The sequence below is a fragment of the Chrysoperla carnea genome, chromosome X (assembly GCF_905475395.1).
Source record: "Chrysoperla carnea chromosome X, inChrCarn1.1, whole genome shotgun sequence".
NCBI lineage: Eukaryota > Metazoa > Arthropoda > Insecta > Neuroptera > Chrysopidae > Chrysoperla > Chrysoperla carnea.
Genome location: NC_058342.1, coordinates 14,696,311 through 14,708,796, shown reverse-complemented (window position 1 = coordinate 14,708,796; position 12,486 = coordinate 14,696,311). Strand labels below are relative to the sequence as shown.

Here is a 12,486-nt window from a genome sequence, read left to right as displayed (position 1 = left end):
ATCCATATTTCGGGGACAATATTTTCTATAGCGATCGTTCTCCTTCTTATAACCTTCATGGTTCAGGTATACGGTTAATTAACATAACCTCTAAATCAACTAAAAAATAAGTGTAATTAATTAATTATACATTCCCAAACTCTGAAACCGTGTTTATCGTAATTCCCAAATGATTTCCTTTCGAATAACATAAAAATTAAGTGGATTTAATTTCCTATCTGCTAACTAGACGCTGAAAAAAGAATCATTAATTACAGGAAAACTAATAATTCCCAAATTCTAAAATTATATTCCCAAATCCTCCCAAACGATTCCCAAATGAATGGAAATAGTTTGAGCGAAAAATAACAATTTTATCTGCTAAGTATACGGAACTCATTTTTGTGGTAATTATCGCGAATGTTTGTGAATTGCGCTACTGGTAGATCCCAAAATTATCAAGGATATTAATCCCGACAAAATCCGTCATTGGGCAAGCTTAATTTTCGCATGAAGAATTTTTGCAGGTCCGGTTTAAAACATGCTCCTGAATGTAAAAGTGCAGGTTACCGGTGGGTAACCCGGTAGGATACTGTTTAACATAATTTTTTTTTTTAAAACAAATAAGTAATATTAACCCAATCGCTATTTTATTATATAATTAGGATCAAAATTAACAAAAAATGTTCTAAGACTTTTTCTCTAAGCCCTCCTGTATTCAAGTAAAAATAGGAAAATTTTGAAACAACTTGATTTTTAAGATTTTTATCCCCCAAAAAGATAAGTGTATGAAAAAATCAGATTTTTCATATGTATTTAATTTTTATTCGTAGCGTAAAGCTTACTCAACAGCATCAAGCAAAAATTTTTGGCCTAATTGCATTTTAAGTGCTTGATTGTTAATTGTTAAGAACTGTTAAAAGAGCGCATGAAAAACCACCGAACAATAACGATTTTCTGTTCTATATATGCTAGAAAAATGGGATTTTCACCGATCGACTTGAAATAAAGTCAAATTGAAAAGTTTGAAAAACGGTTGTTGCGATTTTTTAGGGGGGGGGGGTGGTGTTGTGGAAAAAGAAATTTTTCAAATTTTTTAAATTTGACTTCATTTCGAGTCGTATGGTGAAAATCCCATCTTTCTAGCATTTATAGAAAATCGTTACTGTTTGGTGGTTTTTCGCGCTCTCTATTACCAATTAACAAAATTTTGCTTGATGTTGTTGAGTAAGCTTTACACTACAAATACAAATTAAATACATATTAAAAATCTGATTTTTTCATACACTTTTTGACAGATGAAAAGCATAAAATTCCGTTTTTTTTTTTTCAAATTGTACCAATTTTTTACTCGAAAACTGGAGGGTTTAGAGAAAAATGTCTAAGAAGCGTTTTCGAAGCGATTCAGTCAATATTACCTATTTGTTTAAAAAAAATTACTTTAAACAATATCCTTCCGGGTTACCCACCGGCATCCTGCACTTTTACGTTCAGGAGAATGTTTGAAACGAGATCCTGCAAATATTTTTCATGCGAAAATTAAGATTGCTCAATGACGGATTTTGCCGAATTATATCAAATTAAATGCCGATAGTTATCGATAGATTTAAAAAAATAAAATAAAATAAAATAAAATAAAACAAAGAATACCGTGTTTTTTTATTTCGAGTATCTCAATAAATTTTAGTATAGCCCAGAATTTTCAAACAATTAACTATGTTAGCTATTATATCTCTAACTTTTTCTAATGTTTGATAATATATGATAGGTTAGGTTAGGTTAGGTTATATGGGTGTCCACGAAGGACATACTTAGGCTATAGAGCCCATTGTGATACCATATATGTGTTTTACCACCTTTCCGCTGATAATTTCATTTATCAGCTCCTCAATTTCAGAGACTGAATGCACCTCCTGCATGCATATAACATGAAGGAGGTACAATAAATTAATTTTGTTGCGACGGCGGGAATCGAATCCGCTACCCTAAGCATACCGACTACAAAGGGCGACTACAAATACAATAACATTTTGTAAATCATTTACATACTTAAGTATCTATTTTGAACTGTAAACACAAAAGAAGGCTGATAATACATGATACTATTAGACCAAGAGCCAGTGACCAATTTAAGGTTGTAATTTCAAAAATCACGAAACTTTTCATAAAAAAAAAACCTCAATACCTACAGATACTGAAAAGCCACTTCTGGCAGCTTAGTGTGGCCGGGTTGAAATACCCTAATTTTTTAAAGAGGGTAAGAAATAAGGCTCATTTTTGTTAAAGTATAAGTCATAAAATTTTAGGAAATTTACTTTCGACAATATTTTCACTTCATACAATTTTTGCCAGAACATTTACATCCCTCCTAATTGTTGACAGAACGCTCTAAATATTTATTTAAAAAAAATCCAATGTTGTCATTTCATCAGTCTTGAAATTTTAACAGAATAAAGAAAATATATTAATAATTCATAATATTTAATGCCAGAACGAAATTCCATCACCAATGCAAGTCTGCCAGAGCGAAAAACGTGTCCGTGCGAGTGAGAGCAATGTATATGGAAACCTATAAGTTAGAGTGAGAGCGCATATTTTTTCATTGTTGTATACGATTCAACATTTCAGTAGTTGTTTACGAAAATTTTTGGAAACCTATGGTCAGTGAAAATACATGTGCGGAGTAAAATATATATAAGCTGGATATATACAATACTTTAACAAAAATGAGCCTTATTTCTTACCCTCTTTAAAAAATTAGGGTATTTCAACCCGGCCACACTGAGCTGCCAGAAGTGGCTTTTCAGTATCTGCAGGTATTGAGGTTTTCTTATGAAAAGTTTCGTGACTTTTGAAATGACAACCTTAAATTGGTCACTGGCTCTCCGTATATATAAGATTAATTTTTCTTAAACCATATCATATACTATTTGAATATATTTTGGTATAATATCACGAAAAAGACACTTATTTTTGCAGAAATATCACGTACATTTTTGGTATAAAAAGAAGAAAATTTTGTTCAAAATTATACTAAATTAAATTTACATCAATTCGTGTAATAAAAACCAAAAATTTCTTTATTCAAAAAATGGCATTCAAATCAGTCATTGTTTTCTTGGTAGCCAGCTTGAATGTTTTCGCTTTGGTAAGAAGAAACTTAATTGTTTTTTTTTTTTTTTTTTGCAAACATTGCAAAATATTTAATTATAAGATTTACCTACCTACATTCAAACATAAATAGTGTTTTAAATAATTTCATAAAATTAAAATATCGCTTTAATAAATTTTTATACCATGTAAGTATATGAAATATACCAAGGTATATTAAGTTTAGTCCCAAGTTTGTAACGCTTAAAAATATTATATATAGGTGTTCATAAAATCACCTAATTAGTCCATTTCCGGTTGTCTGTCTGTCTGTCGTCTGTCTGTCCGTCTGTCATCACGATTACTCAAAAACCAAAAGAGATATCAAATTGAAAATTTGATAGCGTGCTGAGGATGTAAAAAGTGAGGTCGAGTTCGTAAATGAGCAACATAGGTCAATTGGGTCTTGGATCCGTAGGACCCATCTTGTAAACCGTAAGAGATAGAACTAAAGTTTATTATTTATACTAACTTAGTTAATGTAAAAAATGTTCCTTATAAAAAATTAAACAACTTTTGTTTGAAACATTTTTTTGTAAACATCACTGTTTACCTGCGAGAGCGCATATTATGCGCAAATTGTATTATTATATGGGAATATCAGTTACATGTGTGTGACAAATATGTATATGTAATGTGACAGAGTCTATGGATGATATTTCAACAATTAACTTTCTCAATTGTTTGTTTTCACATGTTAAAATCGTAGATTCAAATTTTTTCCCTATTGCTAAACGAAATATTCAAATATTATTTAGAATTTCAAACTTGGCAATAGATCTCTTTCACACAGACTTATATTTAGCAATCGCCCGGGGCTTAGAACGTATTGTATTTAAGCGAAACTACATATTATACATACATCCTGTATTCGCATCGTGTGTGAGTTTTTTTGGAGGCGTTTCCATGGTAACGATACTACTTTAATTATAGAATTGTATGGATGCATATATAATTGTTTGGATTGCATTTATGACTTACATTTAAAATTTAATATTATTGTCTCACAAATTTAAATAAACAATTATGATAATTTACATTTGAAAAATAATATTTGTGCAATTTGATTTCTTATTTTCACAATTTTTAATGCATTAAGTTTAATTAATTAGTGTTTTTCAATCATTTTAATTTAACATTTCTATCTATTAACATGTAAAGAATTGCAAATTAGTTATAACAGCGTCCTTTAGCGCCAAAATTTTTCACTGGAAGCGCTGGCATCTAATTTATTGTCTCTACCATGACTACACACAAAACGAATACACAAAAATAACTTCTATCGATAAAAATGCTTCAAGCGAAAAATGCTGGGTGTGTAGGCGCACATCTTACGCAGACATTAAACTTGACCTAGGTTTCCAAGCTTGCTCTACTCCATAATTGGTAATCGATAGATGAACACTTTAAATTAGAAAGTTGTTATTGATAAAAGTAACATTTTTTGATCGAAACATTTTTTCGCAAGCCCTACAGTTTAAGCAAAAACGGACTGAAAAGTTTAACCCAAAATTGTTTTTTCGTATCAAAATTGTTATTTCGTACAATTGTTTCTGCGAAATCTAGGCACTCTTCAAAAAAAATTTTCCAATAAATCAAAGAAGCGAGGTTTGTTTTTCTATAAAAACCATTCTTTTTCAAATTGAATGAACAAGAGCACAAAAAGCTAAATTTTTGCTATCAATTACTGTCTAAACTATTTGGTTTACAAAAAAATGTTTCAAACAGGAAATATTGATAAAGAACCATTTTCTTATTTAAAGCATTCATCTAATGTTTGTCAGTTATGAATCAGAGTGGGGTTTTAAATTTAACCTGAAAACTTAGATCGAATTCGATGCCGGCATAAGATGTGTCCCTTTGAAACTAATATTTTTCGTTTGAAGCATTTTCTTCGATTAAATTTATTTATCCAGTTTCAAGCATATGGCAAATTTCAAAAAACCACCCTGTATATAGTATAAATGTAAAGGACGACAAATATTATTTTTGCCCAGAGCGGCTAAATAGCTAGATGGGACCCTGCGTGTAAAATCCTCATAAAAAAGGACAAATTAAAACACTTTATACTCAAGCACTCCCCTAAAGTATTTTTCGAACATCACAGAAAATAATTGTAACGCATTATATAATAATAATAAATAATGTAATTTTAATATTTTTATTGCAGGCTCAACCAGTAACTTACTTACGAGACAGCGGTTTACAAAATTCATTAGTTTCACCTTATTATCAGGTAAAAACAAAACTATATTTTTATACCATGTATATATGAAATATACATAGTATATTAAGTTTAGTCCCAAGTTTTTAACGCTTAAAAATAATGATGCTAGGAAAAAACTTTTGTCATTGGTGTTCATAAAATCACCTAATTAGTCCATTTCCGGTTGTCCGTTCATCCGTCCGTCCGTCTGTGAACACGATAACTCAAAAACGAAAAAAGATATCGAGCTGAAATTTTTACAGCGTACTCAGAACGTAAAAAGTGAGGTCAAGTTCGTAAATGAGCATCATAGGTCAATTGGGTCTTGGGTCCGTAGGACCCATCTTGTAAACCGTTAGAGATAGAACAAAAGTTTAAATGTAAAAAATGTTCCTTATCAAAAATTAAACAACTTTTGTTTCAAACATTTTTTCGTAAACATCACTTTTTACCCGTGAGGGCGCCAATTAGGCGGAAATTTTATAATATTTACTTATACTTGATTATCAGTTATGTATGTGTCACATGTTTGTATGTGTTATGTGATAAAGAAATCAACACTGACTATGCATGGTATTTCAACAATTAACTCAGTCAATTGATTGTTTTCACTTGTTATTTAAAACAATTTTGTACAACACTTAAAATTTCATTAAGAGAATATTGTGAAAGGCACATATATACCACAGAAGTAGTAGTAAAAATATGCTGCCCCCTTACTACTTATACATGTGCATAAACAAAATGAAACCGCAAACTGAGTTCAATTTTTTATTTCATTTTCAGAGTTCATTAATTGGATATCCAAATTTCATTAACAGCGTGAATACTGTAAGCAGCTTAGGATATCCTGCAGTTTTATCGGTAAATAGACTTTAAAAATATTCGATCCTCCCTCAAAATTATTAAGACTTTTATATTTTAAACTTCATGTGGCTCAGTGGTCGTACGAACTAAAGCGCAATCAACTTTACTCGTTTGTCTACTGACTGGGAGGTTATGGGTTATAATCCAGGCAGCGGCAGTCTAATCAATAATGAGGCGATAAATTGATCACACTATCGTCACCTAGACAAGAACGAAGTAGCCAAATCCACCCACATCAAAAAGTTAACTGTATAAATGGCTGTAGTTTAAAACAAAATAAAGAATAAAAATAATGCTGGGGGTGGCCTCTGCTATAGATGGATATCTGATATCTGAAAAAACGGAGGTTAAACCCCATTATTATTATTATATTTTAAACTTCATTTATATTTTAAATGAAGTTTTGTAATCTTCTTTAATCAAATCCCAAGAAGATTATTTTGATAAGCCATATCCAAATATAAAAGACCATTGGTATCATTATGAAGTAAATGAGAGAATGTGATAAAATCAGGGCCGTAACGAGGGTACATAGAGCCGGTAGTAAATATTAAGATTGTGCCTTATATGTATCGGGATCTGCTCTAACGATTTTGATGAAAATTCGTATGCAGATAGTATTTAAGGACGTTCATGCGTTTACCTGTTTTGCTATGTGCGTTCATAGGGAAACAGTATGTAAATTTTAAAGAATTTTAAATTAGTAGAAAATAGAATTTTTTTTTGAAATTCTATTAAAAGATTAAATAATAGTTAACTGGTAAAAGTTTCAAGTATGGATATGGATATAATTTTTGAAAAATAATGATTTATATTTTCCATTTAGTCTCATGTTAAACCTTACTTTTAGTCACTTTTTAAACTTAAAATTTAATGAAATTAATTCGATAACAGGATATTTTTCCTGTTTTAAATCATAGAAAATCATTTAAACTATCGCTTTATCATATTGTTTTTAATTTCTCTACTAATATCGCTGACGCATGAACGTCCTTAACATAAGAAACTTAGTTAGATTGGTGACAGTGTATTTGCTACCAACATAGATATATATAACATTTAGATAGAGGATCCCATGTATTGAAATTGGTCTGAATTTGAAGTTGAATTTGTGATATGTTTGAGATATATACTAGCACCACCAAATGACTGACTAGAACATATAACATATGCGTTGAATGGTTTTCTTTAGTTCCCAGCCACTCACACTGAGGCGCTGTTTTACGCCATTAATTTTTAGATAGACGATCCCATGTATTAAAATTGGTGGGAATTTGAAATTAAATTTGTGATATATTTGAGATATATAGTAGCGCCACCAAATGACTGACTAGAACATATAACATATGCGTTGAATGGTTTTTATTAGTTCCCAGCCACTCACACTGAGAGCCTGTTTTACGCCATTTTTATTTTACGACATATAGATCCTCTATCTACATGTTATATATCTATGGCTACCAATCACAAAAAAACGAAAAATATTCTTAAGGTAGTACCAGCATGAAATCACTTTTCGACAGATTTGGCCGAATTTTTTTTCTCGGGTTTATAATAGCTTTATTTATGAATTCCTAAAATTTCATAATTTTTGACCGTTTAGATCGCGAGATATTTAAAGACAAAGTTCGCGATTTTGAGGGTCATGTAGCATTTAAAGCATGTAAAATGTCCGGTCTCTCCAACTATTTTTTATGATATTATTATATATTGAAGAAAAAGTAGAAAAAAATGTTTATACAATACAATTCTAAAAAAAAAAATTAGAAATTAATTTTCACTTTCGAGATATTAATTTTGACGTAAATTGATCGAAATTGGGACGTTGGCATAATTATTTCCCATTTTAAACGGTCAAAATTTCTGAAACTTTGGGAATTAATAGTAAGAATTATTAAATTCTTAAATTTAATTTTTCGTTAAATTCTGTCGAAAAAAAAATTGTACCATTGCTTTAACATAGAAACTGCAAATACCATGCTGGAACATCCTTAAAGAATAATGCAATACCTTTTTGGGTTACTCAACTACCCTTAGCTACTGTTTTTTATGATAATAATTATTCTAATAAATCTGTTTTAATAAATAATTTTTTTATAGTCACCATACGTTTCGCCATCATACGTATCACCAGGCCTCATCTCATCTTACAATCCCATTGGATATTCTGGGTATCCATCATATTCAAACCAAAACTTGAACCAACAAATTTCTCCAGTTCAAGTAAACTTCTAAGTTTATATAGTTAGAAGAATGGAAAATCATTAATTTTATTCAAATTCAAGAATATATCAAATAATTATATCTAATTAAATAAAATATATTTGCAAATATAATTTATCAACTTTTAATTTTGTAATCCCGATTAATTAAACTATAATGGTTAAAAAATTGAATCATCAATTTTCTAACGTAAATCACTGATTTTGACTTCACGCCGACTCATCAAATCAGGCTTGTGTAATTTGCGAACGAACTATTTCATCGATAATTTCGGCTTTAGTTAGTCAGTTCTTTGTACAGACCGTAGAATAATATAACCTAACAGACTTAATTTTGTTATAATTTACTACATTAGTGACTTTCAAATAACACAGTTTTTTTATTTACTGTAGAACGAGCGCAAATTGGCAAGTTTAGATATTGTAGTTGAAAATATTTGTACCTTATTTTCAACTTTCATAATGAATTTTGTTATAACTTCATGAATGTAGACGAAAAATAAGAATACAATTTTTCGATATCTGCCTTGGTTTTCGAAATATCGAAAGCTAAGTAATTAAACAAAATTTTAATTTTCGATATTTTGAAAATTACTCCAAATATCGAACAATTTTTATTTTTTATTTGTGTCTCCACTACCGTGCTCATACATCTTTCATCTTTAATTAGTCGGACACAACGGGTTTTTTTTTTGTCTTCAATAATTTATTAAGGTTTTAACTGTAATTTAAATCGTTTTTTTTTATTTCCACCGACTAGTTTTGGAGGATTCATAGATTCCACATATTATCTATCCATCTACCGTTTTCCCATAAGACCAATGTTAATTATGCCTATTTTTGAAGTCATTTATTTAAATAATAGGGCAACCCCCAATAAAATTTTCAGAACTGATTTAGACTTAGTATAATATATATATAAAAACAAATTTAATCCTAATTATTATCTATTTTCTAATTTTTTTTATAAATGTGTAACCTAAACATCCCTTTTTATACCATGTATATATGAAATATACATAGTATATTAAGTTTCGTCCCAAGTTTGTAACGCTTAAAAATATTGATGCTACGAAAAAAATTTTGGTATAGGTGTTCATTGAATCAACTAATTAATCCATTTCCGGTTATCCGTCCGTCCGTCCGTCTGTGGACACGATAACTCAGAAACGAAAAAAGATATCGAGCTGAAATTTTTCCAGCGTACTCAGGACGTAAAAAGTGAGGTCAAGTTCGTAAATAAGCATCATAGGTCAATTGGGTCTTGGGTCCGTAGGACCCATCTTGTAAACCGTTAGAGATAGAACAAAAGTTTAAATGTAAAAAATGTTCCTTATCAAAAAATAAAAAACTTTTGTTTGAAACATTTTTTGTAAACATCACTGTTTACCCACGAGGGCGTTAATTAGATGCAAATTTTATAGTATGTATTAATATAGGAATATCAGTTGTGTGTGTGTCTATTTAAAAGTGAATATCTTTTGTTATTTACGTGACGTCAAAAAAACAAACGATTGCGCATCAACACTATCTATACATGGTATTTCAACAATTAACTCAGTCAATTGTTTGTTTTCACTTGTTATATTATAAATGTGAAAGTAACGTTGTTCTTTGTTTGTTACGCTTTTGAATAAAACTCAAAAATATTATAGCTCATACATAAGAATAAAACATGAGCTACAATTTATAAAGACATATTTTAATAAACAAATTAAAAATCTGACATTTTACTGCGTCATCTATGAGTCACATATTCAGCCATACATTAAAGGCTTCTGTAAAAGCGGTAAGTGAAATACGAATTCATGGCCATCTTTTCTGATACACTGAATGAATTATGATTATTTTACACTAAAAAATTGAAAACTATACATTTATTTTACCTCAGTAAAACGATCCTTACCCCTATTTCGATTGTTATGGAGTGATAAATGAGAGTAAGGGAGGTGAAGCCTATAACGAGGTGGTCTTTACCTGTCTTTATTTTTAAATCCAGGAAAGGGGCGGGTATCAAGCTAGTTTTTGTATAAAAGAACAAACGAACTAGTTCACTACAAGTAAGTGAACTAAATTGACCAAGCCCAAAAGTGAACTATTATGCCCAAGAATACATCAAATTCTCGTAACTATATTACAATTTTAGATACATCTATTGTGCGTTGTTGAAACAATAAGTTTTTAATTTTTAACCCCGTAGCAAAAGGAGGAATGTTTAATGCTACAACCTAATACTTTCTAATTTTTTTTTATTAAAATGCTTTTTCTGTCTTTTTTTTTGCTACAAATCGGGTTTTCACTCCTTTCCGAGTTTTATACTCTGTATATATGTAATAAATATCAAGGTTACTAAGTTAAAACCCAAATTTGTAACACTTAAAAATATTGATGCTATGAACAAATTTTTGGTATTCGTTGTGTGCGTAGTTATGGTAGGGACAATAAAATCGATGCTAGCGCTTCCAGTGAAAACTTTTGGCGTTAAAGGAGGCTGTTATTACTAATTTGCAGTTCTTTACATGTTAATGTTATAGAAAATGTCAAATTAAAATTATTGAAAAACACTAATTAATTAAACTTAATGCATTAAGAATTGTGAAAATAAGAAATCAAATTGCACAAATATTATTTTTCAAATGTAAATTATCATAATTATTTATTTAAATTTGTGAGACAATAATATTAAATTTTCAATGTAAATGATAAATGCAATCCATACAATTATATATGCATCCATACAATTCTATAATTAAAGTAGTGTATCGTTACCATGGAAACGCCTCCAAAAAAACTCACGCACGGTGCGAATAGGTGTTCATAAAATCACCTAATTATTCCATTTGCGGTTGTCTGCCCGTCTGTCTGCCAACACGGTAGATCAAAATCGAAAAGAGATATCAAGATGAAATTTTTATAGCGTATTCAGGATAAAAAAAAGTGAAAAAAAACAATTGACTGGGTTAATTGTTGAAATACCATGTATACAAAATGTTAATTACGCAATCGTTTATTTTTTTATGTCATGTAAGTTAAGATAGCCACTCCTCTTACACACAAATACAATACGTGTATACATATACTATATGTTCCTAACTTAATTTCCACCCAGGCGGGTAAACAGTGACGTTTATAAAAAAATATTTCAAGCAAAAGTTGTTTATTTTTTTTTTCGAATGTTTTTTTGTTTCCAATATGATGTCATCATCCTGTTACAAGTTCAAACTTGTTTGATTCGCCATTGGTCTTAAAATAATTTTACACGTGTTTTGAGATTAGATAATAATTTCTGTGGGGGGATTTTTGGAGTGGTGGTAATCATATAAAAAAGGTGTTCTAAAATCATTTTATAAAATCTATGTATTTTTATTTTTAAATATTTATAATACAACACTGTTTTTTATTTTTATTTATTTATTTATTTATTTATTTTTTTTTTTATATGATAAGATAAGAAACTTACAATAAAAATAATATTTTTACAATGTGATATTTTTTATTTTTTTTATAAACCACAAGTATGTTCATAAAAACGGTCCACTATGAAATAAGACTTTTTTTGTCAATATATGAATCATGTGATGAATCAACCTAACCACCTGACTTTAACGTCAGATCCACGTTTAGCTAAGACCTTTTCCACTAAATAAATGTTTAGATCGTGAACTTTTTGTAATTCTTCAGCATAGAAACCACGCTTTATATCATCGTTGTTGTAATCCTTCAATAAATATGTTCTTGGATTTGTAAGTTTCATCTTAATATGATTGTAGGAATCATTTAATACCCGTTTTTCATTTTGTTGATTGACTTGCGATGGTTTCATCCTGATTGTCCAATGGTATGAATTATTGTACTGTTTAAGGTAGTACCAGCATGAAATCACTTTTCGACAGATTTGGCCGAATTTTTTTTCTCGGGTTTATAATAGCTTTATTTATGAATTCCTAAAATTTCATAATTTTTGACCGTTTAGATCGCGAGATATTTAAAGACAAAGTTCGCGATTTTGAGGGTCATGTCCCATTTAAAGCATGTAAAATGTCCGGTCTCTCCAACTATTTT

At 29.7% G+C, this 12,486-nt stretch overlaps 1 protein-coding gene across 1 annotated transcript; it reads left to right on the top strand.

Moving 5' to 3' along the window:
* Positions 1-3,018: 3,018 nt before the first annotated feature.
* Positions 3,019-8,452, top strand: LOC123302417. Its single transcript, XM_044885345.1, has 4 exons — positions 3,019-3,127; positions 5,300-5,365; positions 6,122-6,199; positions 8,303-8,452. Exons 1-4 carry the CDS (start codon positions 3,071-3,073, stop codon positions 8,435-8,437), a joined length of 336 nt encoding a protein of 111 aa, XP_044741280.1. The 5' UTR covers positions 3,019-3,070; the 3' UTR covers positions 8,438-8,452.
* Positions 8,453-12,486: the final 4,034 nt, after the last annotated feature.

Bases quoted from the DNA above. Each gene is read 5' to 3' on its own strand.
- LOC123302417 (XM_044885345.1), top strand. From the start codon at position 3,071: ATGGCATTCAAATCAGTCATTGTTTTCTTGGTAGCCAGCTTGAATGTT. The intron at 3,128-5,299 runs GTAAGAAGAAAC...TTTTTATTGCAG, and splicing joins GCTTGAATGTTTTCGCTTTG to GCTCAACCAGTAACTTACTT. The intron at 5,366-6,121 runs GTAAAAACAAAA...TTTCATTTTCAG, and splicing joins TAGTTTCACCTTATTATCAG to AGTTCATTAATTGGATATCC.